Below are 22,465 nucleotides of genomic sequence, written 5' to 3'. Positions count from 1 at the left end.
CTGCTGACGTGGCTTATTGATAATGCTTTTCATTTGGCTAAGGTGGACACTCTAAGAGGGCTCAAATTGTCCATTTATTAGTAGTAATCTTAGAGTAACTCTATATTTATAATTATAAAAAAAAATGTGAATCTCAAAAGTTAGAAACTTATAAATATTTATTAGTTTTGATAGTCCAATGGTAGAATTCTTAATATATAAGAGTCTAAAAATTAAATTAGTAAAAGTCATAATACTTGACACTGTAATCAAAACACACTCTAAACAAAATTTATGATTTACTGAACTAAGCTTGTCTTACAATGCAATAGAAAATATGCAACATCTCATTGTAGAAGAACAAATCAGGGCATTGATCAGTCTACAAATGAAACGGGAATTAGTTGATGCAGGACAAAACCAAGCAAGCAGAAATGAAATGAGCAAAGAATAAACCTGTTAGTGAGCTGAGAGTTGTAATTGCAAGACCAGAGACAGGCAAAAACATCTTGAGGGACAGAAGATTCACATTTTTTTTGAGAGTCTGTCGTACCTGTAGAAATGTATCAGATCAAAGTGACACTGTAAAAACACACTCTAAACAATATTTAACCATCCAAAAGAAAGACACCAACCTACTGAAAATGAAACAAGAACCACGAGACTTATCTTCTATTTAACAACACACAAATATATACAGATTAACAGAACACAATACATTGATAAATAAACATAACAGAAACATTGATCAAACAACACAATACAAACGTTGGTAAAACAACAAAAACACAATTAAACTGAAAAAAAAACAGTGACATCAGTCAAGGATTTGACAACATGTCAGTCATTAGCTTGTTCTTTAAAGTCATTTCTACATCTTTAAGTGGTTCTGTTTTTGGAAGGAGAGTGTCTAACAAGTTGTGCTCATTTATGTTCTTCTTCAATTCATAGTTTTTCTTCTTCAATTTATAGTCCTTCTGATTTATCTCCCATGTCTCTTGCAACACTAACAAGTTTTGTTTATTAAGCTTCTCCATGCTCTTTTTCTTCCATGCCTTTGCTAGTCCTTTTACCTTTGGCCTTTGACGCCTTATGTAACACATGCGTCCTGCAATCCTAAAAAGAGGAATTTTTTTTTAAGGAAAATGATATCTAGATGAGCTTAAGTAGCTAAGCTACTAGCTCAACTAGCTGGAATACAAGCTGAAGGAGCTCAACAAGCTTGGTGAACCAGCTACAAAAGCTAGGTGAGCTACACCAGCTGGAATACTAGCTAGCTCAGCTATGTAAGCTGGTCGACAGCTCAACTAAGCTCGGTGAGCTGATTGACTGCTGACCCAGCTGGATGGTACTGGCAGCTAACACTCGAGCTACTGGACAGTTGTAGCTCGGTAATACGAGCGCTTACCTTCAAAAGGGTGCAACTCTTCGAAGAGATGCGACCCATCGGAAAGGGGCGAGGAATGTGTGTGTCAATACATGGAACACACCCATTGAAGTCCTATATAAAGGATAGACACCCAAACCATTCCACACCATCATCCATCAACACCTAAGAAGAAAAGGGGGTGCGGCTCGGCGAGTACATCAATAGTCGTCTGAACTGATGTGCATGCTACCACTCTATCAAAGGTGTGATGGATGATTGACGGTTCGACGATAAAGTTGAACTGATCGAAGGATAACCAACAGTTTGATTGTAGAGTCGAACTGAAAGGATGATCAACGATTCGATCATAGATTCAGACCGATTGAACGATTATCGACGGTTCGTGCTGTTGGTCAGATCAATTGATGGTTAATCGATGATCCAACCACTAGTCAGATTGGGTGAATGAATGATCAATGATTCGAGCTGTAGGTTGGATTGATCAGTCTGGTGGTCGACAAGTCATTCAAAAGTATCGGTCTGGTCGGCGGATGATCGACGATTCGATTATGGGTCAGATCAATCGATTGGACCGGGCTCTGATACCAAGACAGACGAGTCTTTGGAGCTTGCGATGGAAGGATTACCGTGACTCCATCGGTTCATACGACTGAAAGGTTATCGGGTGATACGATTGACTATCGGCTTATACAACCAACAGGTCGCCGGATGATACAACCGAGAGGTTATCAGCTGATCAACCTCTAGGTTATCAGGTGGTACGAGTGATAGGTCATCTAATGGCACGTCTGATGTCAAGGTTTGGGAACACGAGTGGTTTGGAAAGCTGATTGTGCAACCGATCAATGTGAACTAAAGAGCCTATAAATCCTCATCTCAAATATGTGCAAAGCATATGCGATTTGTTGGTTGTATGGCTAAGTCACCAAGGGATAAGTCAAGGGTAAAGTTATAGTCTGCTTCATATAAGGGTTTCCAAAGCAAGGTGCGAGCCAAAGCTAACTAAACAAGGCAAATTGTTGGTTGTTCGGCCGGGAATGGGACCAAAACATGTGCAATCTTGTGAATGTTTGCGAATGAGCTATGTGTTTTACGAAATAAAAATCTGTGATAAGATCGAAAACATGCTTGGGACCGGAAAAGTATTCGCCAAGATGTGCTCGTAAACCGAGAAATTGTTTAAAATGTTGAACATATAGCATATCAACCAAAAGGTCGAGGAAAATATCGACCAAAAAGGTCGGGAAAATATCGATCAATGGTCAGAAAAGTATCGACCAAAGGTCAAGAAAACATCGACCACATGGTCGGGGAAGTATCGACTAAAAGGTTGGAAAAAAGATCGACCAACGAAGGTCAAGAAATGACAATCGAGTCTGGGAAGGACTATGGTTGGGGAAAATTGTCCTAAACGAGATTGAACTAAGATCAAGATCAAGGAAAAATAACCAAGTTTGAACAAAGAAATATCAGAAACATATCAAGTCTTAAGTGGACAAAGGTCGGAAACATCTATGCCCACCGAATTCAAAAACAAATTCATTTTAAGAGGGGTAGAATTGTAATACACGCATCCCACGATCCTAAAGTGGGACAGTTTGTTTGAAGGAAAATAATAGTTAGATGAGCTTAATAAGCTAAGCTAATAGCTCAACTAGCTCAATACGAGCTGAACGATCTCAACAAGCTCGGTGAACCAGCTAACAAAGCTAGGTGAGCTACACCAGCTGGAACACTAGCTAGCTTAGCTATGTGAGGTGGCAGCTTGCCAACTAAGCTCGACGATCTGATTGAATGTTGACCCAGTTGGGTGGTATGAACAGATAACACTCGAGCTAATGGTCTGTGGTAGCTCGGTAGCACGAGCGGTTACCATTGAAAAGATGTGACTTTTCAAAGAGATGTGACCCATCAGAAAGGGGCGAGGAATGGACATCTCCTTACATGGAACACACCCATTGGTGTCCTATATAAAGGATGGACGCTAAGGTCAATCCACACCATTATCCATCCATCGTCCATCATGATGAGGACATCGAAACCACCTCAACTGAATCTGAAAAAGAGATTATGAATCAACCACCAAGAACTAGATCCGGCACAAGGATACTAAGAGAAGAGTTCAACAATTCTGTAGAGAATCTCATTCCTATCATAGAGCTTGAAGAACTCCAAGAAGACGAGATTGACAAGGAAATGGTAGAAATCACTCAAGAGAAACTCAAGACTCCAACAATTGTGTTCCTACCAGTTTTCCATGGAATCAAGGAAGCCACTTTGTTCACCATTTCAAGTGCAGGAAAACCTCCCAGTTTAGAAGATCCGCATTGCTACAATAAAGTTTCAAACCGGTCGCTACTCGCTCAAACCCTCCATGATGACATTAGGCAAAACCAGCCAGTCTGACAGACTGCTCACTGCCCGACTAGTTTCAACGAAAACACAATTATTTATCTAAGGTATGATGTTCAATTTGAATAAATGACAGTTTTTTTCTTGTTTTGCAAGATTATGACTGTTAGAGTTTTTAAGAGTATTTTCTTTTAAGTAATTTTTGAGTATTGTTTTTGCAAGTTTAGTCTTTTTATTATGTAATACTTTTGACCTTAGAGGGTCTCCAGCTGTTGGACTAGTATATAAAGTCCCTTCTCGGCTATGTATCTTTTAAGGTTGAATGAATTAAAATAAGTCTTTTCTTAGATTTTCTTCTAAGATATAAGCAACCACCCTCTCCTTCTTCTTATGTGTGAATCCTTGAAGCTTGAGAGTTATCAGACTCATCATAAATCCTTTCACAGATATTTGTGGCGTCTATCAATCCACCCATCAATTCATTTCCATCTCTATTGAATCTTGTGATAGTGCCCTTTGGCTAGCGACAGTTTCACCATCTATCCACTTCACTACATCATCCATTCAATAGAATATTTAGAGAGTGCCCTTTGGCCAGCTATAGATTCTCCATCTTCCACCACACTTCTGGATTCGTCCCTTTGGTTCCTATATCACATAAAAACCAAAGAAGAAAAAGGGGTTCGGCTCGGTGAGTACATCGATACTCGTCTGAAATGATGTGCATGCTACCTCTCTATCAAAGGTGCGATGGGATGATCGACAATTATATTTTGTTGCATATAAGGGTTTACAAAGAAAGGTCGCGAGCCAATGCTAAGTAAATAGGGGAAATTGTTGGTTGTTCGGCCAGGAATGAGGTGAACTGATGCCTGTGATCACAGACGCGAAGACGTCCAGGTTGGGGTATCACACCTTAACACCAGGAGGACGAGCCACTGCTTCATATCTATGGCCAACTGTATTGGCGCTTGATTACTATCCAGAATATTAAGCCCCAGCTTCTCACTTTCTTCTTTTTAACTTGCCATTATATGTAGTAGAAGAAGTTACACACCATTTCTGATCATGGTGAACCTCCCTCCAACAATGCTCAAGTGTGAACTTGACCCCGTGATCATTATGGTAGATTTGGCCCAAAAGCTTCACTACATTCTCATTCTAGCCACTTGATTGTTGCTTTGTTGCAGCCTCAAAGCAACCAACAAAACTTGCATACTTGGTCATTTATCTTACTCCACCTCTGATTACAGTAACCAACCTCTCCCTTTTGCGTACCAGCAACTTTAGGACTTGTAGTAAAGTAATCTGCAATGTATTTCCAAAAGGCTTCAGCTTTTTGCTGATTCTCAGTCATTGGATCCTTGCTTGTATTCAACCAGGCACTAATGAGTATAAAATTTTTTGTGGGTGACCATTTCCATCTTCCTCTTATGACCTTAGGTTTGTGTTCAGTTTTGCTTGGATCTTCACTCTATTGGGAACTAACGATATGAACTGATGGTGACAAACTCTCATACTGTTGGCTATTTAAAAGATCCAAAACTCCTAGAGAGTGATCCATTACCTAGTCTCTAGTGCTTGTTAAGAGAAGAAAGGAAGAAAGAAAGAGAATAATGAAGAAAGAAAGAAAGAAAACGATGAAGAAGACTATCGTTAAGAAAATAAGAACCATTGAGAAAATGATAAAGCAAGAAATAAAGAGAGAGAAAGATAAAAACTAATTGATTGAGAAGAAGACTACCTCTGTATTAGAATACATGATGTTTTAGGATTTTCACCAAGATTAAGAAAACAATTAATGATGTATTGTTGTTAACTCAAAATAATAAATGATGTACTACATTTGGTTTTTGGTGGTTTTTTTATTTTTTCTGCCATTTGACTTTTCTCCAACAATTGTAACCACTAATATATTAAATGTCTCATAATTATTTGTAGGGTCTTTTCACATTTTTTCTACATATTACTCTTCAAAAACATTTAAATTAAACTTAAGTTTACAATTTTAATGATAGGAGTTGCTTTTAAAAACGAAATATTGTTTAAAAATTTCAGATTTAGAGCCCAAACTAAATTTCTTTTGCTAAGTAGTATTCACCTTCTTCTCCGTAATTTTCTTCTATTTTGTTCTCCATGTTTTTTTCTTGTTTCATTTTTATTTTAGGAAAAGGGAATAAATAAAAACTAACACATGTTGGTATTAGATAGAGAGAGTAGAAGATGAACATTAATTTAGCTTTGACCTGGTTATTTAATTGCAATTTTGCATGTATACATTTAATAGTTATGTATTGTAAAAGTAAAAGCATTAATTAATTATTTGATTTTGAAAATAAAAATGCATTAAATACACTAAGAAAATCTTGTTTGATACAAAAAAAAATCCTAAAACATGTATTCTGATCACATAAAGCACAAACAATAAATAGTCATTTAAGTTTGATGTAGACAATCTAAAGCTACCAAGCATTGATCAGTCTTAACCTAACCAAGCATTGATCACACAACATGATCATTCACCAAGCATTGATCACTCACAAATATATTCAGCTATCAAGCATTTAACATACACTTGTCTAATCAAAAGCTAACAAACTCACAGATGAATTACCTTCCTTCATTTCTGAAACTGGTTTGCCATTTTACATACACTCACCTATAGATGCAGCCTGAAAATGAAACAAGAACCACACTTAGAGACGGCTTGACAACACACCAATTCAATCAGAACACAATCAATGATCAACCACACTTAGAAAATGAATTTCAGATCAATTAGGGATGAACAAATTCAAGGTTTAACAGAACATAACACAAACAATTACACTCACTCATAACATAACACAAACTTTGATCATAACACAAATATTGATTAGAACACATACAATTAAAATTCATTCATAACACTTAAATTTCCACGCCTTTATGAGTCAGAACTATGTATGAATCAATCAGATCTATGTATGAATCAACAAAGAACCCTACTTTTTCTAAAATCACATAACCCTAATTTCTATAACCTCAAATAAAGAAGAATTTATAGCATGAGAAAGAGTTTTGTACCATGAGAAAGAGCTCGATGAAAGAAACACGCTGATTTGGTGAAGAAAACTCTCTGATTGGTGAAGGAAAGTCGCGGACTGATGGAGAACCAGAGGCGCCGATTTGCTGAACCAGCATCGCCAATCTTGACCGCGTCGGTGGAGATGAAGTTCATGCGGATAGAAGACTCAGACGACCCAATTTCTCCTCTGTTTGCTTCCGATTGAATCAAAGAGTACAATTGTCGTGATGCGGGAGAGAGAGAGAGAGACACGATGAACGAGAGAGATAGTACGAGCGAAACTTTTTTTTTTTTTGCCATACACATATCCCAACCAACAACAAAAATTTTGTGTGATTTATTTTTAAATTATTTGGAATTATCATATAAATACATGAAATTAATAAAAAAAATGTAAAAAAAAATTCTACGTAAGTATAATTCAAATTTTTGAAAGCAGAGATATATTGCTCAATTTTGTAACAGATCAGTTAAAACTTTTGGACAGAGATTAAGAGTCTATTATAAAAAAAAACCCAAATGAGTAAGAAATTTGACTTATGAAACGTTCAAATTTTGAAAATTTATTTGCTATAATCTAGTTCTTTTGATGAACTAATAATTTTACCAAATATGAGGAATATTTTAAATTTTCAATATTTTAATATTTTAAATTTTCAATATTTTCAATATATTAAATTTTCAATATTTTCAACATTTTAAATTTTCAATAATTTTACCAAATATAAGGTTTCAAATATTTTGTATATTTAAAATTTATAAAAGTTTTAAATAGTAATAATATATAAATTCTATACAAAGTTTAAAATGTATTAATTGTTAAGATTTACAAGATTATAAAATATCAATAATATTAAAAATCTATAAACGCTTGTTGAAAGTTGTTGGTTTGACTGTAGTTGTAGGCCTTAGCTTGAATAAGGATGTGAACTTGCTGTAGAACAAGCTCTCGAAATTCCAATCAATCATTTTAAACTCTAGAACCGGGAACATCAAACCATTCTTTGTTTCTTGGTCTTTTTCTTTGAACTCTGGAATGAGAATGATTTTAACTAAAATTTTTTTTTTGATCTTTGCTTTATAAAGTTAATTATCATTCATACAAAGATTAGAATGTTATTAATAGTTGGTCGATAAATAAGTCTTTAAACCTTTTGAAAATAATAAATCGACTATCAAATAAAGATGCACCCACTCCAGAGAGGACATGGAGCCTGCTGAAGGTGAATGTCGAGACGTTACACTTATACATTTTCGTTACTGAAAAGTTTCATGGTTTATTCTCCTTTACTTAAAGCTATCCTACGAACTTAATCAATTCAGGTCATACTAACGTTATTTCCTCTTGCCAACTCTAGCTAGTTTCTCACTTTTCTTATTGCATTTTAATGTCTTTCCGTAACTTTTGTTTTCTTCTCCAAATTCAGTGTCTTCGTATCTCAACCCATAAACTTTACTTCAATACACAATCGTTTCAAAGAATCCTAAAAACTTGAAGTATGCATTGTATCTTGTGGTTAAATGTGTCGGAAAGCCCTCTGAGCTGTCGATTGTGGTGGGAAATGAGAGTCCATAAATGCTTGCAGATCCCGACAACATTAATGTTCCAGTTTTCAACAGTCGGCTATGGACAACGTCACGCGTATATATATGAATGACCAACAATAATTGGACCGATATAAGCAATAAGACTCGTTGACATTCTACGTACATTTGCCTTTTGTTTTTCCTGATTACGAGGGTCTAAAACAATTTTTAAACATGATGTGCCAATTAATCCCAAAACTAAGTTTGCTTCTACAACACTATATGATAAATTTACAAAATAGAAAAAGTTATAGTCAACATTAGATGGTTAGAATAATACAGTATAAAAAATTGAAAGTTGTAACAAGATGTTTCAAATGTGGAAGGCATGCATATACATAAGCATTTTACCAAACAAAAGAAAGTTCATATATACATAAGCATCTTAAATGAACAATACCCGACATATACACTCACACGCTATCATATTAGACCCAACCTTTGACTTTTCGAATATTTAAACTAACAAATTACAAAGCTTCCAGAATAAAATAGCTGTCCCTTTTTTTTTTATATATATACTTTTTCTTCTCTTTCAAGCCGCCACGTAAAACATTGATAACTTCACCTGGTCTTCACGTACGCCCGGGTACATAAATGCATGTTATTGTTACTATTATGATGATGGTATGGATGAATATGATGATGACGATTGTTCTCACTATGGTTCATACTTGCCACAATCTTGTACCTCCATTCTCTCGTGGCATGGTCATCATGGAAATGTGCAACATCATTATCACTATTCACCGAGACCTCATGGCCACTTTTACATCTCCAACTTTTTGTACCACTATCATCATTGATCATAGTATATAGATCCACCACTTGATCACTTGTAGCATCATTGTCTTCTCCATTGATCTCTCTACCACATTCAATATCAGATCTACTTATCTCTTCGCTCTCATGCTCATTATCTAGACCCTTTGGTTCATCTTCTAACTCCACAATTTCTTCAGGACCACAATAAGCACCATCGACAAGATGTAATCTCAACCGTCCATCTTCTCGGGAAGCATGGAAAATCTCCGGTCGATCAATCATAACTTGGGTAAGTTCCAATCTACCGTCTTTCCTCACCGGCCGGAGATAAAAAGACGGTTGCCCTAGGCCGTTCAAGGACGAGAGAGGAGGAGGAAACTCTCTTTTCTGCTCTCGCGCCACCACATTCTCCTTCGTCTTTAACCTATTTGTATCGACCATCTTGGTCTCTACCTCCGCATGACACGTCATCTTATTGTCCACCTCGTTCTCGGACATCCTCATGTCGTAACTCTCGAACCCTAGATACTCTGTACACAACATTAAACCATTCACCTCGTCATGGGCAAGACCGGATTCAAACGACATCTTTGTGGTGCTGGTCTGGTCGAGGAAAGAGTGAAAGCTTCTTTTGTAGAAGCTCATCTTGGGTTACAAGAGAGAGAGAGGGTGACAAGATAGATACCTCCCTTATTTTTTGTAATTATTCTGATGATTGATGAATAATTATTACACCTTTTTGTCTATAAGAGAGAAAAAGAAAATGAAAAAGAGATGATCGAAAGAAGCCGTGTTTTGCTTGGTGAATAAAGGTGCCACCGAACCATATGATCTGTCCCACGTCAGATTTTGCTTCACACTTCAATCTCTTTCACTTCTTTTAATTGGTTTAATTTTCTTTCCTTATCTTTCTTGTTTTTAAATATAAAAAAAAAATAAAAAAAGAGGAAAAATTGACCAGTTTGTTTTACTTTTCGCCAATTAAAATATCTAAAAAGATTGATTATACAAAAACCCACATATATCATGTGTTTTTGGCTATTTATAGGTGGAGCATTGGTTAGTGTGCTTTGTTTTTTTAAGTTCAAGCTTTATCTAATACGGACATGTTTTGTAGTTTATCAACGGCCGACAATAAAATAATTTGTTAAAAAAACTGAACCAATTTGTTTTACCCGTTAAATTTAATTTACTTTAAAACCCACACATTCTAATCTAATTTTAGTAAATACACACTTCACACTTGTGTCTTTATTGGATGAAAATTGTGAAACAAACGCAAATCAAAATGGTAGGAATTGAAAGATAAATTTGACAAATAGGCCTATTTGAAATCTACAAGACCTCCACTATCTATCTTGAGAAAGTTTACACAACGCTAAACAGAAATAGAATAAGGAAGAGGATGAAGACTTCGAACTTCTCTCTTAGGTGCACTCCCTCTCATTATTTCTTCTCTACTCTCTACCTCTAGAAAACTCGAACTTCTCTCTTAGGTTTTGGATTTGCTATCTAAGCGTTTGTAAAACCATAGATGAAATTATTTAAGCTTTTATAAGTTTGTGATGTTTTAGTGTTGTTAAACCCTTATGTGTCGTTTATCTTCTTGTCGCAGGTAGATATGGAGTGGGCTTAAGCTGAAACTAGTCCAATTTGAATTCATATTGGACGTAAATGACTCATTAACTCACAAATCGCCAATTTTTAATCCCATGATTTCTTCTTCGATAAATCGCCTCTCTTCTCTTCTCCGACGAGCATCTCTGATGTGATCTGGTCACGGAACAGCGTACGGACGCGAATAGGGATGGCTTGGGACCAAGGTTTGACGGATGGAGGAGGATGTCCGATGAGAAACTCGACTCGACGATCTCCGGAAGAGATGGACGGAAAGATAGGACGGAAGCGGGATGAGATTAGCCGACGAGTAACTCGACTCGGCAATCTCCAGGAAGGGTGAGCGGACGGGAGAACGTCTTGGTAAGAAACTCGACCCGATCGGTTCTTAGGGAAATGGACGGATAGCACGCTGCGTACGGACAGACGAACGGATGCAGCGGACAGACCGGTGGATTGATGCGACGACACACGAGAGATGGCTCGGTTCGTGAAACGGTCGGACTAGGGGATTACGAACCCTGTTCGTGAATCTCCTAGGGTTTCTCAAGAGCCAAGTTCCGGACTTGGGCTAAGGAGAGGGTTGAGACAAGAAACAAAGATTCACTCTTTTGGAAAATTAATTCTATTCAAGTCTAACCTTTTACAAAGAGGGTTTAGGCCTTTATATACGCAAGACTTACATAAGGTGACACTTAACCCTAGAAAACGTGGCCATGATCTGAACCATACACATGGCAATAAAGTAAAAGCAAAAGGAAAAGAGAACAAAGACCATCTAACGGTTATAAGAGAGTTCAAAGAAAATAAAAGAAAGGAAGGAACGAGATAGGATTACCACGTCATTGGTGGGACATGGCTGATAGAATTTTCACTTCCTTGGCTCCTAGCATGTCAATGAATGTCTCCAAGCCATGAGCCAAGTGGGACGAAGTGGAGATGCACTAGAGTTCGCTGCCTCGTTAAAACCCCTTCGATAAACCCATTGGGACAAACCCGAAGTAGGAAAAAGAGTACAGCTCCTTCTAATGACTTAGGGGTGTCTTCACGCTAGCGTGATGGTGAAGACACACAAAATAAGCTTCCCAAATCTGGTTGCACCCAAGGCTCTTCATTGGTGATGCTAGCCATGTGCTTTTGGTGTAAAGGTTGGAGCTTGGCTTTGAACTGCCCATTATATGACCTTGTCTTGCTCCTCCTTGATGATCCTTGAGGACTGATAGGTGCCACATTGCTGTCCAGCGGGTGATATGAGTGTCCGAGAGGTGTTCGAGTCCCGTTCGAGCGTTCTTGGACGCGTGTCCGATCCCGTGCTCACATCATTCCCTCCCTCTTCTAGAAGTTTTGACCTCAAAACTCGGCTCAACACTAGGATCAAAAAGGAAAATCAAATCAGCAGCATCAAGAGTTTAACCACGGTTTAACTTACCGGAATCAAAAGGAAAAAGTAAGGCCTTAAGAGAAAAGGATAAGACTTCCCCGGTTAGGCCAGTGGAATTGGTCGCTCCTATCCCTTCATGAACCTTGGTTGCTTGCTGAGACTCTCCTGGATGCTACACAAAAGTTTGATCCGCACCAAAGTTGCAATAGTGCTCCACCATGTGACCTTGTGCGGTAGTGGCCTTGGCGCTAAGAGTTGAGAAAGATGGCTCGTTGTTGGAAACTCCCAGCTGGAGCATACTACTTGAAGTAGTCATGAAGAAAATCGAATGAAAAGACACTTCAATGGACATCTTCGGTGGTTCAACTTGCTTGAAACTCCCCATTAACAAGCGAACTTCGGATATGAAGTTGATTGCACAGGCAGATTCTTCTTTGGCCTCTCCTAGTGGCTTGGTACGCATTCCAGGTGAGAACTCACGCACTGTGCCCTGCTCCGAACATGGCGGCCGAGTGTCGGCTCTTTCTTGATCGGGAGCGGTAAGGAATTGACCGTGGTTCGCTTCATGGCCTGAACGTGTACCTCCGAGTATAATAGTTTGGTGATCCAGCGGCTTGGCTGGGGTCACTATGATCCCTCCTGATCCATAGACGTCCTCTTTATTGTTCGGTTCACGATCTGGTTGCGTCCTTGACACGGATCCTTCAGCTAGCTTGCCGCATGGCTTGATGTCTGTCTTTGGTATCTTTGGTCTCGGTATGATCTGAGCAGGGACATCTCCTTGGGCTGGTTCCTTGTACCGTGTTGGTAGCTCACGACATTGGACTATCGGAACATGTCGTTTCTTATGTATCTCATCACGGTCCGGATTGGAACTTGGTCGCAGATTTGGTGTCCGTGGTGATGCAAGGTGTTGGTGTCGTGATGATTCTCCATGGGTGTAAGATGACTCTACCTGGCCCAACATTTCTCCAAGATGTTGGAGTTGAGATTGCATAGAGATCAACTCGTCCATGAAACTTGGTGTTCCGGGAGAATGTACCGGCCTCCTTAAGGCTTGTTCCCTTGACTTAATCCAAGATCCCACAATGCTCACCTTGGCTTTGTCTAGGCTGCGGCTTGACTTGTTGGCCGGAGTTGCGTATGTTGACCAGCTCGGAATTCTTTGGGCGCGTCTTGGGAACTTCTTTTTGGGCTCTTAGTGATATGTGGACGGTGTATAGAAAGATCCCAAGTCATCACTATCGGAATCTTCGTAGAGATTCACCATGGGCTTGCTATGGCGCATAGCTTGTGAAGTAGAAGGCCAATAGTAGTCCAGTGATCTATGATCGTGTTCCTCTTGATCCGGACCTTCTTCGTAGTCCTCTTCGTACCATGATGCGTCCTTGGTAGCCTCTTGTTCCGGATCAGTACCATGGTGTTCTTCGTACCATGGTTCATCATCAGAGTAAGGATCTTCATGCTCCATACTTGATCAATGTTGAATCAAACATGGGCTATCGATCGCGGCCTCGAAACTAGATACGGCCGATGGTACGGACGGCCAACGGTGGTCGGATGATGGTACGGACGACTTGTGCGAGCAATGGTACGGACGGCCAATGGTGGTCGGACGTTAGTACGGACGGCTGATACGGACGGCTGATACGGACGGCCAACAGTGTTCGGACGTCGGTACAAGCGACTGGTATGGACGGATGGCACGGACGGCCAACGATGGTCGGACGTCAGTACAGGCGACTGGTACGGACGGATGGCACGAACGGCCAACGATGGTCAGATGTCGGTACGGATGACTGGTACGGACGGCCAACGATAGTCGGACATCGGTACGGACGATGATACGCGGTATGATAATAAGAGCGTTGGACGATGATGCAAAAATGACGATACTCTGATGCAGCTATACGGTCGGATGTCATGCGAGCGGTACGACCAATGGCTCGATTGGCGCGTCGATCGTGACGCGGCAATGGTACCTCACAAGCAAGAAAAAGAGGAGGGGATTAAGTAAATGTCTAAGAGAAACTAAACACTATTCTATGGCTAATAAAAGAAGAACAAGACAAACAACTTTATCAAATAAAGCCAAAATAAAAGAATAACCAATGATTGGCTAAACTAGTCACTAAAGGTCAAGATGACAACTCGCTCATGGACCACAAGGTTCAAAGGTGGCTGTCCACGTCCACATGTTGTGGCCTTGACCAAAAGGACTTGGAAGGTGGCTAATCCTCCAACACACAAAAAACAATCTAATCCTAGATCACACAAAATTTCAAAAACGTGGTTTTGACCAGTTTGAAATTCAAAATACTTGGCTGAGATTTAAAGAGCAAAAAGCAAGTGGTAGAAACCAAGTGACTTTTATCCCAAATACTTACCAAACAAAAGGTAAAAAGTACAATAAAGCAATAATGCAACGCACAAACGAATCTAGCACCCTATAACAGCAAAAGAAAAAGCAACACAACCTAAAACAGATCTAGCACAAACAATCTAAGAACACTTATGAACACAAGCAAGAACAACCAAGAACAAAACAAGATGGAAACTAACAACCTAGAGCACAGCGAATGCAAAGGATGATAAAAGATGCAAGAACAGAAAGGTAAAGGATAGATACAACCTTGTAGGGAACCTGGCTCTGATACCAGCTGATGTGACCCCAGTTCATGGTCATTCATGCGGACGTACAGACGGACGATCAGTCGCAGCGGACGGATGACTGAACGCTGCGGACAGACGGACGGACGGTCGGATGCTGATCTGGTCACGGAACAGTGTACGGACGCGAATAGGGATGGCTTGGGACCAAGGTTGGACGGATGGAGGAGGATGGCCGATGAGAAACTCGACTCGGGGATCTATGGAAGAGATAGACGGAAAGATAGGATGAAAGCGGGAAAAGATTAGCCGACAAGTAACTCTACTCGGCAATCTCCAGGAAGGGTGAGCGGATGGGAAAATGTCTCGGTAAGAAACTCGACCCGATCGGTTCTCAAGGAAATGGACCAATAGGACGCTGCGTACGGACGGACAAACAGATGCAGCGGACAGACCGGTGGATTGATGCGATGATACACGAGAGATGGCTTGGCTCGTGATACGGTAGGACTAGGGGATTATGAACCCAGTTCGTGAATCTCCTAGGGTTTCTCAAGAGCCAAGTCCCGGACTTGGGCTAAGGAGTGGGTTAAGACAAGAAACAAAGATTCACTCTTTGAGAAAATTAATTATATTCAAGTCTAACCTTTTACAAAGAGAGTTTAGGCCTTTATAAAGGCAAAGCTTACATAAGGGGACACTTAACCCTAGAAAACGTGGCCATGATCTGAACCATACACATGGCCATAAAGTAAAAGCAAAAGCAAAAGAGAACAAAGACCATCCAACGGTCATAAGAGAGTTCAAAGGAAATAAAAGAAAGGAAGGAAGGAGATAGGGTTGCCATGTCATTGGTGGGACATGGCTGATAGGATCTTCACTTCCATGGCTCCTAGTATGTCAATGAATGTTTCCAAGCCATGAGCCAAGTGGGACGAAGTGGAGATGCACTAGAGTTCGCTGCCTCATTAAAACCCCTTTGGTAAACCCATTGGGACAAACCCGAAGTAGGAAAAAGAGTACAGCTCCTTTTAATGACTTAGGGGTGTCTTCACGCTAGCGTGATGGTGAAGACATACAAAACAAGCTTCCCAAAGCTGGTCTCACCCAAGGCTCTTCATTAGTGATGCTAGCCATGTGCTTTTGGTGTAAAAGTTGGAGCTTGGCTTGGAATTGCCCATTAGATGACCTTGTCTTGCTCCTCCTTGATGATCCTTGGGGACTGATAGGTGCCACATTGGTTTCCCGCAGGTGATATGAGTGTCCGAGAGGTGTTCGGGTCTCGTTCGAGCGTTCTTGGACGCGTGTCCGATCTCGTGCTCCCATTAATCTCTTTCTTGCTTCTCGATTCCTTTTAATCGAGCTTCTTTCTTTATCTATGGTTCTTAGCTACATTTAGAGGTCACAACTTTCACTGTGATAAAGAAACAAGTAACTTAACTCCATATCAATATTTTATTCAATCGATCCACCAAATACAATCCAACCGAGAAATCAATGTTCATAAAACAAGGAAATCTCAAATTCATCTTGCATGAACTTCAAAAGAGAAGAGTCCTTCGCAGAGGAGGAATCAATCGCCCAAAACCAGAGGAAGAAGAAGGTCTAACAAAATTTTTCACAACAATTCGTTAAAAGAAATAAATGTTTGTTTTTGGTGTTTAATAGTTGCAAGGTCTTCACTTAATCTCAACCGTTGCTTCTCTTTTAATCTTTTACCAACCATTTGTCCCTTATTAATATTTGCTATGTCAAATCTCTCCCCCCCCCTCTTTCTTAAACAACCCTGTCCTCATGGTTGGAAATCAGGAAACTTCTACAACAAATCGTAAAGAAATACTCAATTAGCCTCAGATTCATCCTCATTAGACCATTGAACCAAGACTTAAGTTGCAGCACGTCCTGTCTATTCACCATCTGACAATGGCGGAGCCAGAAACATTATTTATGAGTATCATAATATTTATTTTCATAAGAAAAGGTTATATTAAAAAAATGTTACTACAAAAAAGTTCATTATAAACATAAATTCTAAGCTCACTCATACTTGAAAAACATTCTAAAGATGAAGATGAAAGAGGAAGAGTCCAAGTTTTTGAGAAATTATGCTTTTGTCGTTTAAATGATCTAATCAACTTATAGTTATGTTTAACCATACAAATATACAATCGATTAAATTTTTGTTAAGGCTAAGCCCAACAGTTTGTCAAAAAAATCTCAATGATCATATGTTAATATCTTAAAATTATAGAAAAAAAAAACTTAACAGAAAACGAGTTATGAAAGAATCATAGAGTAGCCAGAGTTATATTTTTATTTGAAGGGTGTCAACAAAATTTCAGAGGGGTGTCAACAGGTTGCTTAGACATGTGTAATTAATTATTTTAATAAAAGCTAAACCAAAATTTATAATTTCATGGGTGTCATATGACACCCCTAAGGGCATCTTCAATCCTACTCTATTTTAGAGTCAAATCTCTATTATAGAGCAACATTTGCTCCAGATTGCTCTATATATAGAGAAACTCTATTCTCACTTCTATTTTTTCACACTAACTCATGCTCTATTTTAGAGAAAAAAATAGAGATATACATTGAAGATGGTCTAATACTTCTCTACCTCTGCCACTGCCATCTGACGTTTCAAGATCCTCCAAGGCTCATTGATCAACACATCTTGGACAATGGAGGGAAGCTGAGTATTCACCACACGACCTCCAACCCGCAACTTCAACTGGGACACATAAAACACTAGATGAACACGTGAAGACGATGGCAACTCCAACTTGTAAGCCACCTCACCACACATATCCACCACTTTGTAAGGACCAAAATATTTTGGGGTCAATTTCTGATTTACACGAAGAACCACAGACCCTTGGCGATAAGGTTGAAGCTTGACATACACCAAATCATCAATACGAAAGCTTCTCTCATATCGTTGCTTATTAGCAGCCTGCTCCATACGATGTTGAGCTTGCAATAAATGAAATTTGAGTATCAAAAGCATGTTTTCACGTTTCTGTAGACTCTTAGCAACCACAACCACTTTAGATTCACCTGGTAAGTAAGACAAATGCTGAGGAGGTGGCTGGCCATAAACAGCTTCATAGGGTGTCAACTAAGTAGCATAATGAAACATTGTGTTGTACCAGTATTCAGCAAGAAGAGAGAGCCACATACTCAAGAGATCCCTTCAAGAATATGTTGATCACTCAGTTTAAGTTATTGTTAAATAGTTTTTCAGGCTTGGAAGTTGTTTGTGGTGAAGAAATTAAAATTATATTGGACTCCAATATAGATTTAAAGGTATGCAAAAGTATATATTTTTCCTTGTTTTCCTTTAAATTTCAAAAAGAATTAGGGAAGAACCATTCATGAGTAATTTTGATTGAAGAATTTATATGCTGTCTTTGTTGATTTCTTTATTTGTTGTTGATTACAACGTATCTCAATGATTTTTTTTTTTAAGTAGTTTGGGGTCTCCAGATGATGATGTTCTTCTACAAATAGAAGAATGATTTTTATAACATATAATATATAGCTTATATGTGGAGGGTGCATTAAGAGCTTTCTCTACGAGTTTCACCTTATGAACGTAATTGTTTAAATGAAGTTTGTCGTTTGGTTTAGCGAAAATATTGCTTTTCATATGGAAGTATACACCTGGTGTAATCTGATCTGATTCCAAACTTCACCGGCACCTAAGGAGGTACTTTCTTGCAAAGCCACAAAATCTGGTTGATGATCGTCAAGGGACAAAAGTAGCGATGAAATAGCAAAAGTTGATAATTTTTTCTAGATCTGATATGTGCTATATGCCAATTAGCATTGGAGTAGACGTAACGCCCCGAACCGTTCTATGACCAATAGTCTCACCTTCTTGAATTCCTCAGACAGCGCTTCCATGTCTTTCTTGACATCAACGTCGACCTTTCGATGGCTCAAGGCATCTGCCACTATATTAGCCTTTCCCGGATGATACTGAATCTTCAGATCATAGTCCGCGATAAACTCCATCCACCTCTTTTGTCGCAGATTGAGGTCTGGCTGCGTGAAAAATAGTCGCGCAGTTAGGGAATTTCCATATTGAACATGCCATGAGTCGGCAAAATCTTATACCAACAGCAGGGAGATGTGAAGGTTCTTTGATACCCTTAATTAACCCTAGAAGCTAAGTAGTTTCAAACATGGGAAAAGACGGTCTTCATGGTAATGACAATAAGTATCATAAAGACCATAGATGAAGAGGACGTCATGAAGAGAGAAGAGGTAGGGATACACTAGAAAGAGATGGCGAAGAACGATGAACAAAAGAAAATTTACACATGAGGGAAAAAAGAGCAGAGTCGAGAGCAATTTTGTGAAGGAATGCAACTGAAGTCTTGGAGACACTTTTTTAGGTGATATATTGCTTGTAACTGTATGATTATTTTTTGTTGAGTACACCCCGCTAAAAATCATGTTATGTTTCATTTCGGTAATTGAATAAGCTACTAAATAAGTCATCTTTCAATTATTTCATGAAGGCCACACAATTATTACAAAATCAATACCATTTTCAAGGAAAATAGAATAAAATTTAGTTTTTAGTAATTCACAAAAATAAATCTAAATTTAAAGTGCATGATAAAATTAAAAATTAATATTTCTAAAAATTTCTGGAAATATATCTCTATTATATTATTTAAGCAACTCTTTAAACAAATAACCCTACTCCATGTGGTATATTCCATAAAATACCACTATATTTTAATATAAAATATACTAACAGAATCTAAAAAATTGTATAGTTGTAACCAAAAAATACTAACCCACTTAAATAACGCTTGAACAGAAAAAAAAAACATTTTTATTAAATTAAAAATGTATATACATTTGAACCGTATATGAATTTCGTAAAATAATAGTAGATAGGTATCTGTGCTAGCCACTAACTATAATTTATAATTTTTACAAATTGGCAGTGTTGGAGCAGTGACATTTCTCTCATATATATACGATTTATTTGACATATATATATATATATATATATATATATATTATATCATGTGACATTTCTTTGGAGATTATAAAACTTAACAGTCCAATGATATATTGACGCAGTGACATTTCTCTCATGTATAATTTTTCCATTGGAACTATTATTTCTAATCCAATTTTTAAAAACAAACGAAATCAAATATAATTTTTCACCTGTTCGTTTGACCATTATCCCACCAAATTCGTATGTCCAACGATTAATTCAAAATTTTAAAATGATTTTGCATCTTTCATCAAAATCTTTTAAACATATCTTCAACAATCATACTGACTTCCTTGAAAGTAACTAACCTTGATTTTAGAAAGTAGCTATTATTGAGGTGCACAATCAAACGAGAAAATATTTTAGACTTGAATTATAACCAAATGAATAAAGCACCTAATCTTCATAAAATTATCTTTCATATTTCTATCACAATAAATAAAAACTGCAATGCGTAACTAACAGAATTAAGAATTTATATAGGAAAACATACAAAATATATTGATTAAATGATTTTCAAATCTTTTCTACACGAATATTCATTCTTAAAGTTCAGTATATTGTAATATTCCCTATTATCTATGTCGTATGTTCTAACCTAAATCCACGACTATAGAGCGTATATATATATATATATTATCTTCCAGTGCCAACCCAAAAATTCATCTCACCTCATACTCATCTTACAATCAAATAATATTTTATCTTTGTTTCACTTTAAAGTTCAAAAAAAATGATTAGTGCGATGACTCGACTTACCTTGCTGATGTAAAGTCATTCAAAAGCAGCAGGCGTGTTCATTGTTTAAGTCCTCAATACTTGGAAGCAATATACTACTCATTCTGGGGAGACATTTAAGATGGTGTTAGCTGACCAAAGGGTAAGATTAATCTTATGCAGGTGTGAATATGCAGATATGCTTAGAGCTGCTTCAATGGTGTGTGATACGGACATAGGGCGTGACTTACGAACCAGGTCAAATTTTTACCAAACTTGAACAATTATAGAATCCAATTTTTCAATCTCATCCATTGAAATTTACAGAATACTGATGTGATTTGCTAAACTGTTGCAGTTCGAAAAATGACCTTAAGTTAACTATTGTATGAGAGAATATATGGGAAAAGTTGAACATAAGTGCAATCTTTTTTTTTACAGAAAAGAAATGTGTAAATCTAGAAATCTCTCTTAGATATTTATTCTCATTATCTCTTTTATACCTTGCAGGGTATATGTGACAAAGGTCGTAGTTATGCCCCAAAAACTCTGAGGAAGCTTGCAAAAGTGCAACACCTATATTTTCAATTTGCAGGAAACTTAGGAGGGAAGATACGTTGAGATAGTAGTATGTGACATAATGTTATATCTCACATTGTTCTTTTCATCGAATTAAGTTCAACCCTTTACTTATATATATTTATCTAACATAGTAACTGTTTGACATCTTGGCTGCTCTGCATCCAACTCCAACACCACAAATTATAATTCTTTGATATTTACCCACTCGCGATTGTGGGAGTTTTTTTTTAATCTTTGGATTTTCCCTTATATTTATATTCGTATATATATTTTCTAGAATTGGAACATTTAGAAGCATTATACCATAACATTGTGATTTTTGTAATCATAGATTTAACCATTCCATAATAATGATGTATTTTGCGCAATGGTATTCAACAATAGAAAGTAAAATATTCATATAATTTAAATCAGGCTTAGTCAAAAAATAGTTTACAAAATAGTTTTTTTTGTGGGCTATATTTATTATAACGTTTGGTATGTTCATGATTTAACTTATGAATAATATATTAAAATACATATATAGAATTGTTCTTAATGGGGAGGTTCTAAATTACATTAAACAAAATTTCAATTGCATAATATTTGATCTTCGAAATTATAACAAGTCATTCTGCCACAGTCCACCCGGGTTAAACCTTATTCATGTAGCTTTTAGTTTTATTTATTGATTTGTTGTGAAATAATCATTTATATATATATATATATGTGTGTGTGTGTGATTATGGATAAAATTATAAGAAATATATAATGTTCTTAAACGAAAACCAGAAAAAACCTAATACATTTTTTTTTTGTGGAAAGACAACCTTATATTGTTTAGTATTAAAATATTATTTTCTTTTTGTCAACAGTATTAAAATATTATTTTAAAAAAAGGAATCATAAATCATAAGTTTTATTTAATGTAGTATATACAACTAAAAGTTATTTTAATGAACTTTTAAATATAACCGTTTTAGCCACTAATACCATATCACGGGTCCATACGGATTTTACTGGGGTTCTTTTTTGAATTTTATCAAATTTATAATCAAGAGATTATACTATTAGATCCAAAACTGATTAGTGTGGAACATTGAGTTTACTGAACCGACTACGAGTCTAGATCAAAATATGACACACATATAATGTAAATTAAATCAAATACTACAAACATTTTTTTATTAAAACTAGCAAATCAAAATATTGTAAATATTTTCACGCGCTAGACAGCGCGGGTTACTATCTAGTTAACAAGTTAACAATTATAATGCATTAAGATATAAGAACTAATGTACCTTCTTTTTACATTCAAAATCAGTATTAATATATAACCCACGGACATTTTTCTAGTTACATATATAAGAGTGTGTAACTTTCTATAAACTTGCCAACATGTTAGCAGCTATA

The 22,465-nt window shown here is 37.3% G+C and overlaps 2 protein-coding genes and 1 long non-coding RNA gene across 3 annotated transcripts; all 3 read right to left on the bottom strand.

The window, feature by feature from the left end:
• Positions 1-6,048: 6,048 nt before the first annotated feature.
• Positions 6,049-7,122, bottom strand: LOC147941216 (uncharacterized). The gene is made up of 2 exons (XR_015562724.1): positions 6,788-7,122; positions 6,049-6,393 (listed from the first exon to the last, which is right to left on the bottom strand). It is a non-coding gene; the product is annotated as an uncharacterized LOC147941216 (long non-coding RNA).
• Positions 7,123-8,720: 1,598 nt separating this feature from the next.
• Positions 8,721-10,154, bottom strand: LOC104700994 (uncharacterized). The gene has a single exon (XM_010416614.3). The coding sequence runs from the start codon at positions 9,783-9,785 to the stop codon at positions 8,940-8,942; it is 846 nt and encodes a 281-aa protein (XP_010414916.2). The 5' UTR covers positions 9,786-10,154; the 3' UTR covers positions 8,721-8,939.
• Positions 10,155-17,353: 7,199 nt separating this feature from the next.
• On the bottom strand, positions 17,354-18,768 carry LOC104704550 (uncharacterized). Its single transcript, XM_010420614.2, has 2 exons — positions 18,628-18,768; positions 17,354-17,869 (listed from the first exon to the last, which is right to left on the bottom strand). The coding sequence occupies exons 1-2, from the start codon at positions 18,766-18,768 to the stop codon at positions 17,354-17,356; spliced, it is 657 nt and encodes a 218-aa protein (XP_010418916.2).
• Positions 18,769-22,465: the final 3,697 nt, after the last annotated feature.

Source organism: Camelina sativa, chromosome 7 (assembly GCF_030686135.1).
Source record: "Camelina sativa cultivar CO46 ecotype springtype chromosome 7, ASM3068613v1".
NCBI classification, from domain to species: Eukaryota; Viridiplantae; Streptophyta; class Magnoliopsida; order Brassicales; family Brassicaceae; genus Camelina; species Camelina sativa.
The sequence above is the reverse complement of the archived record's forward strand: the minus strand, read 5'-3'. Positions and strand labels throughout refer to the sequence as shown.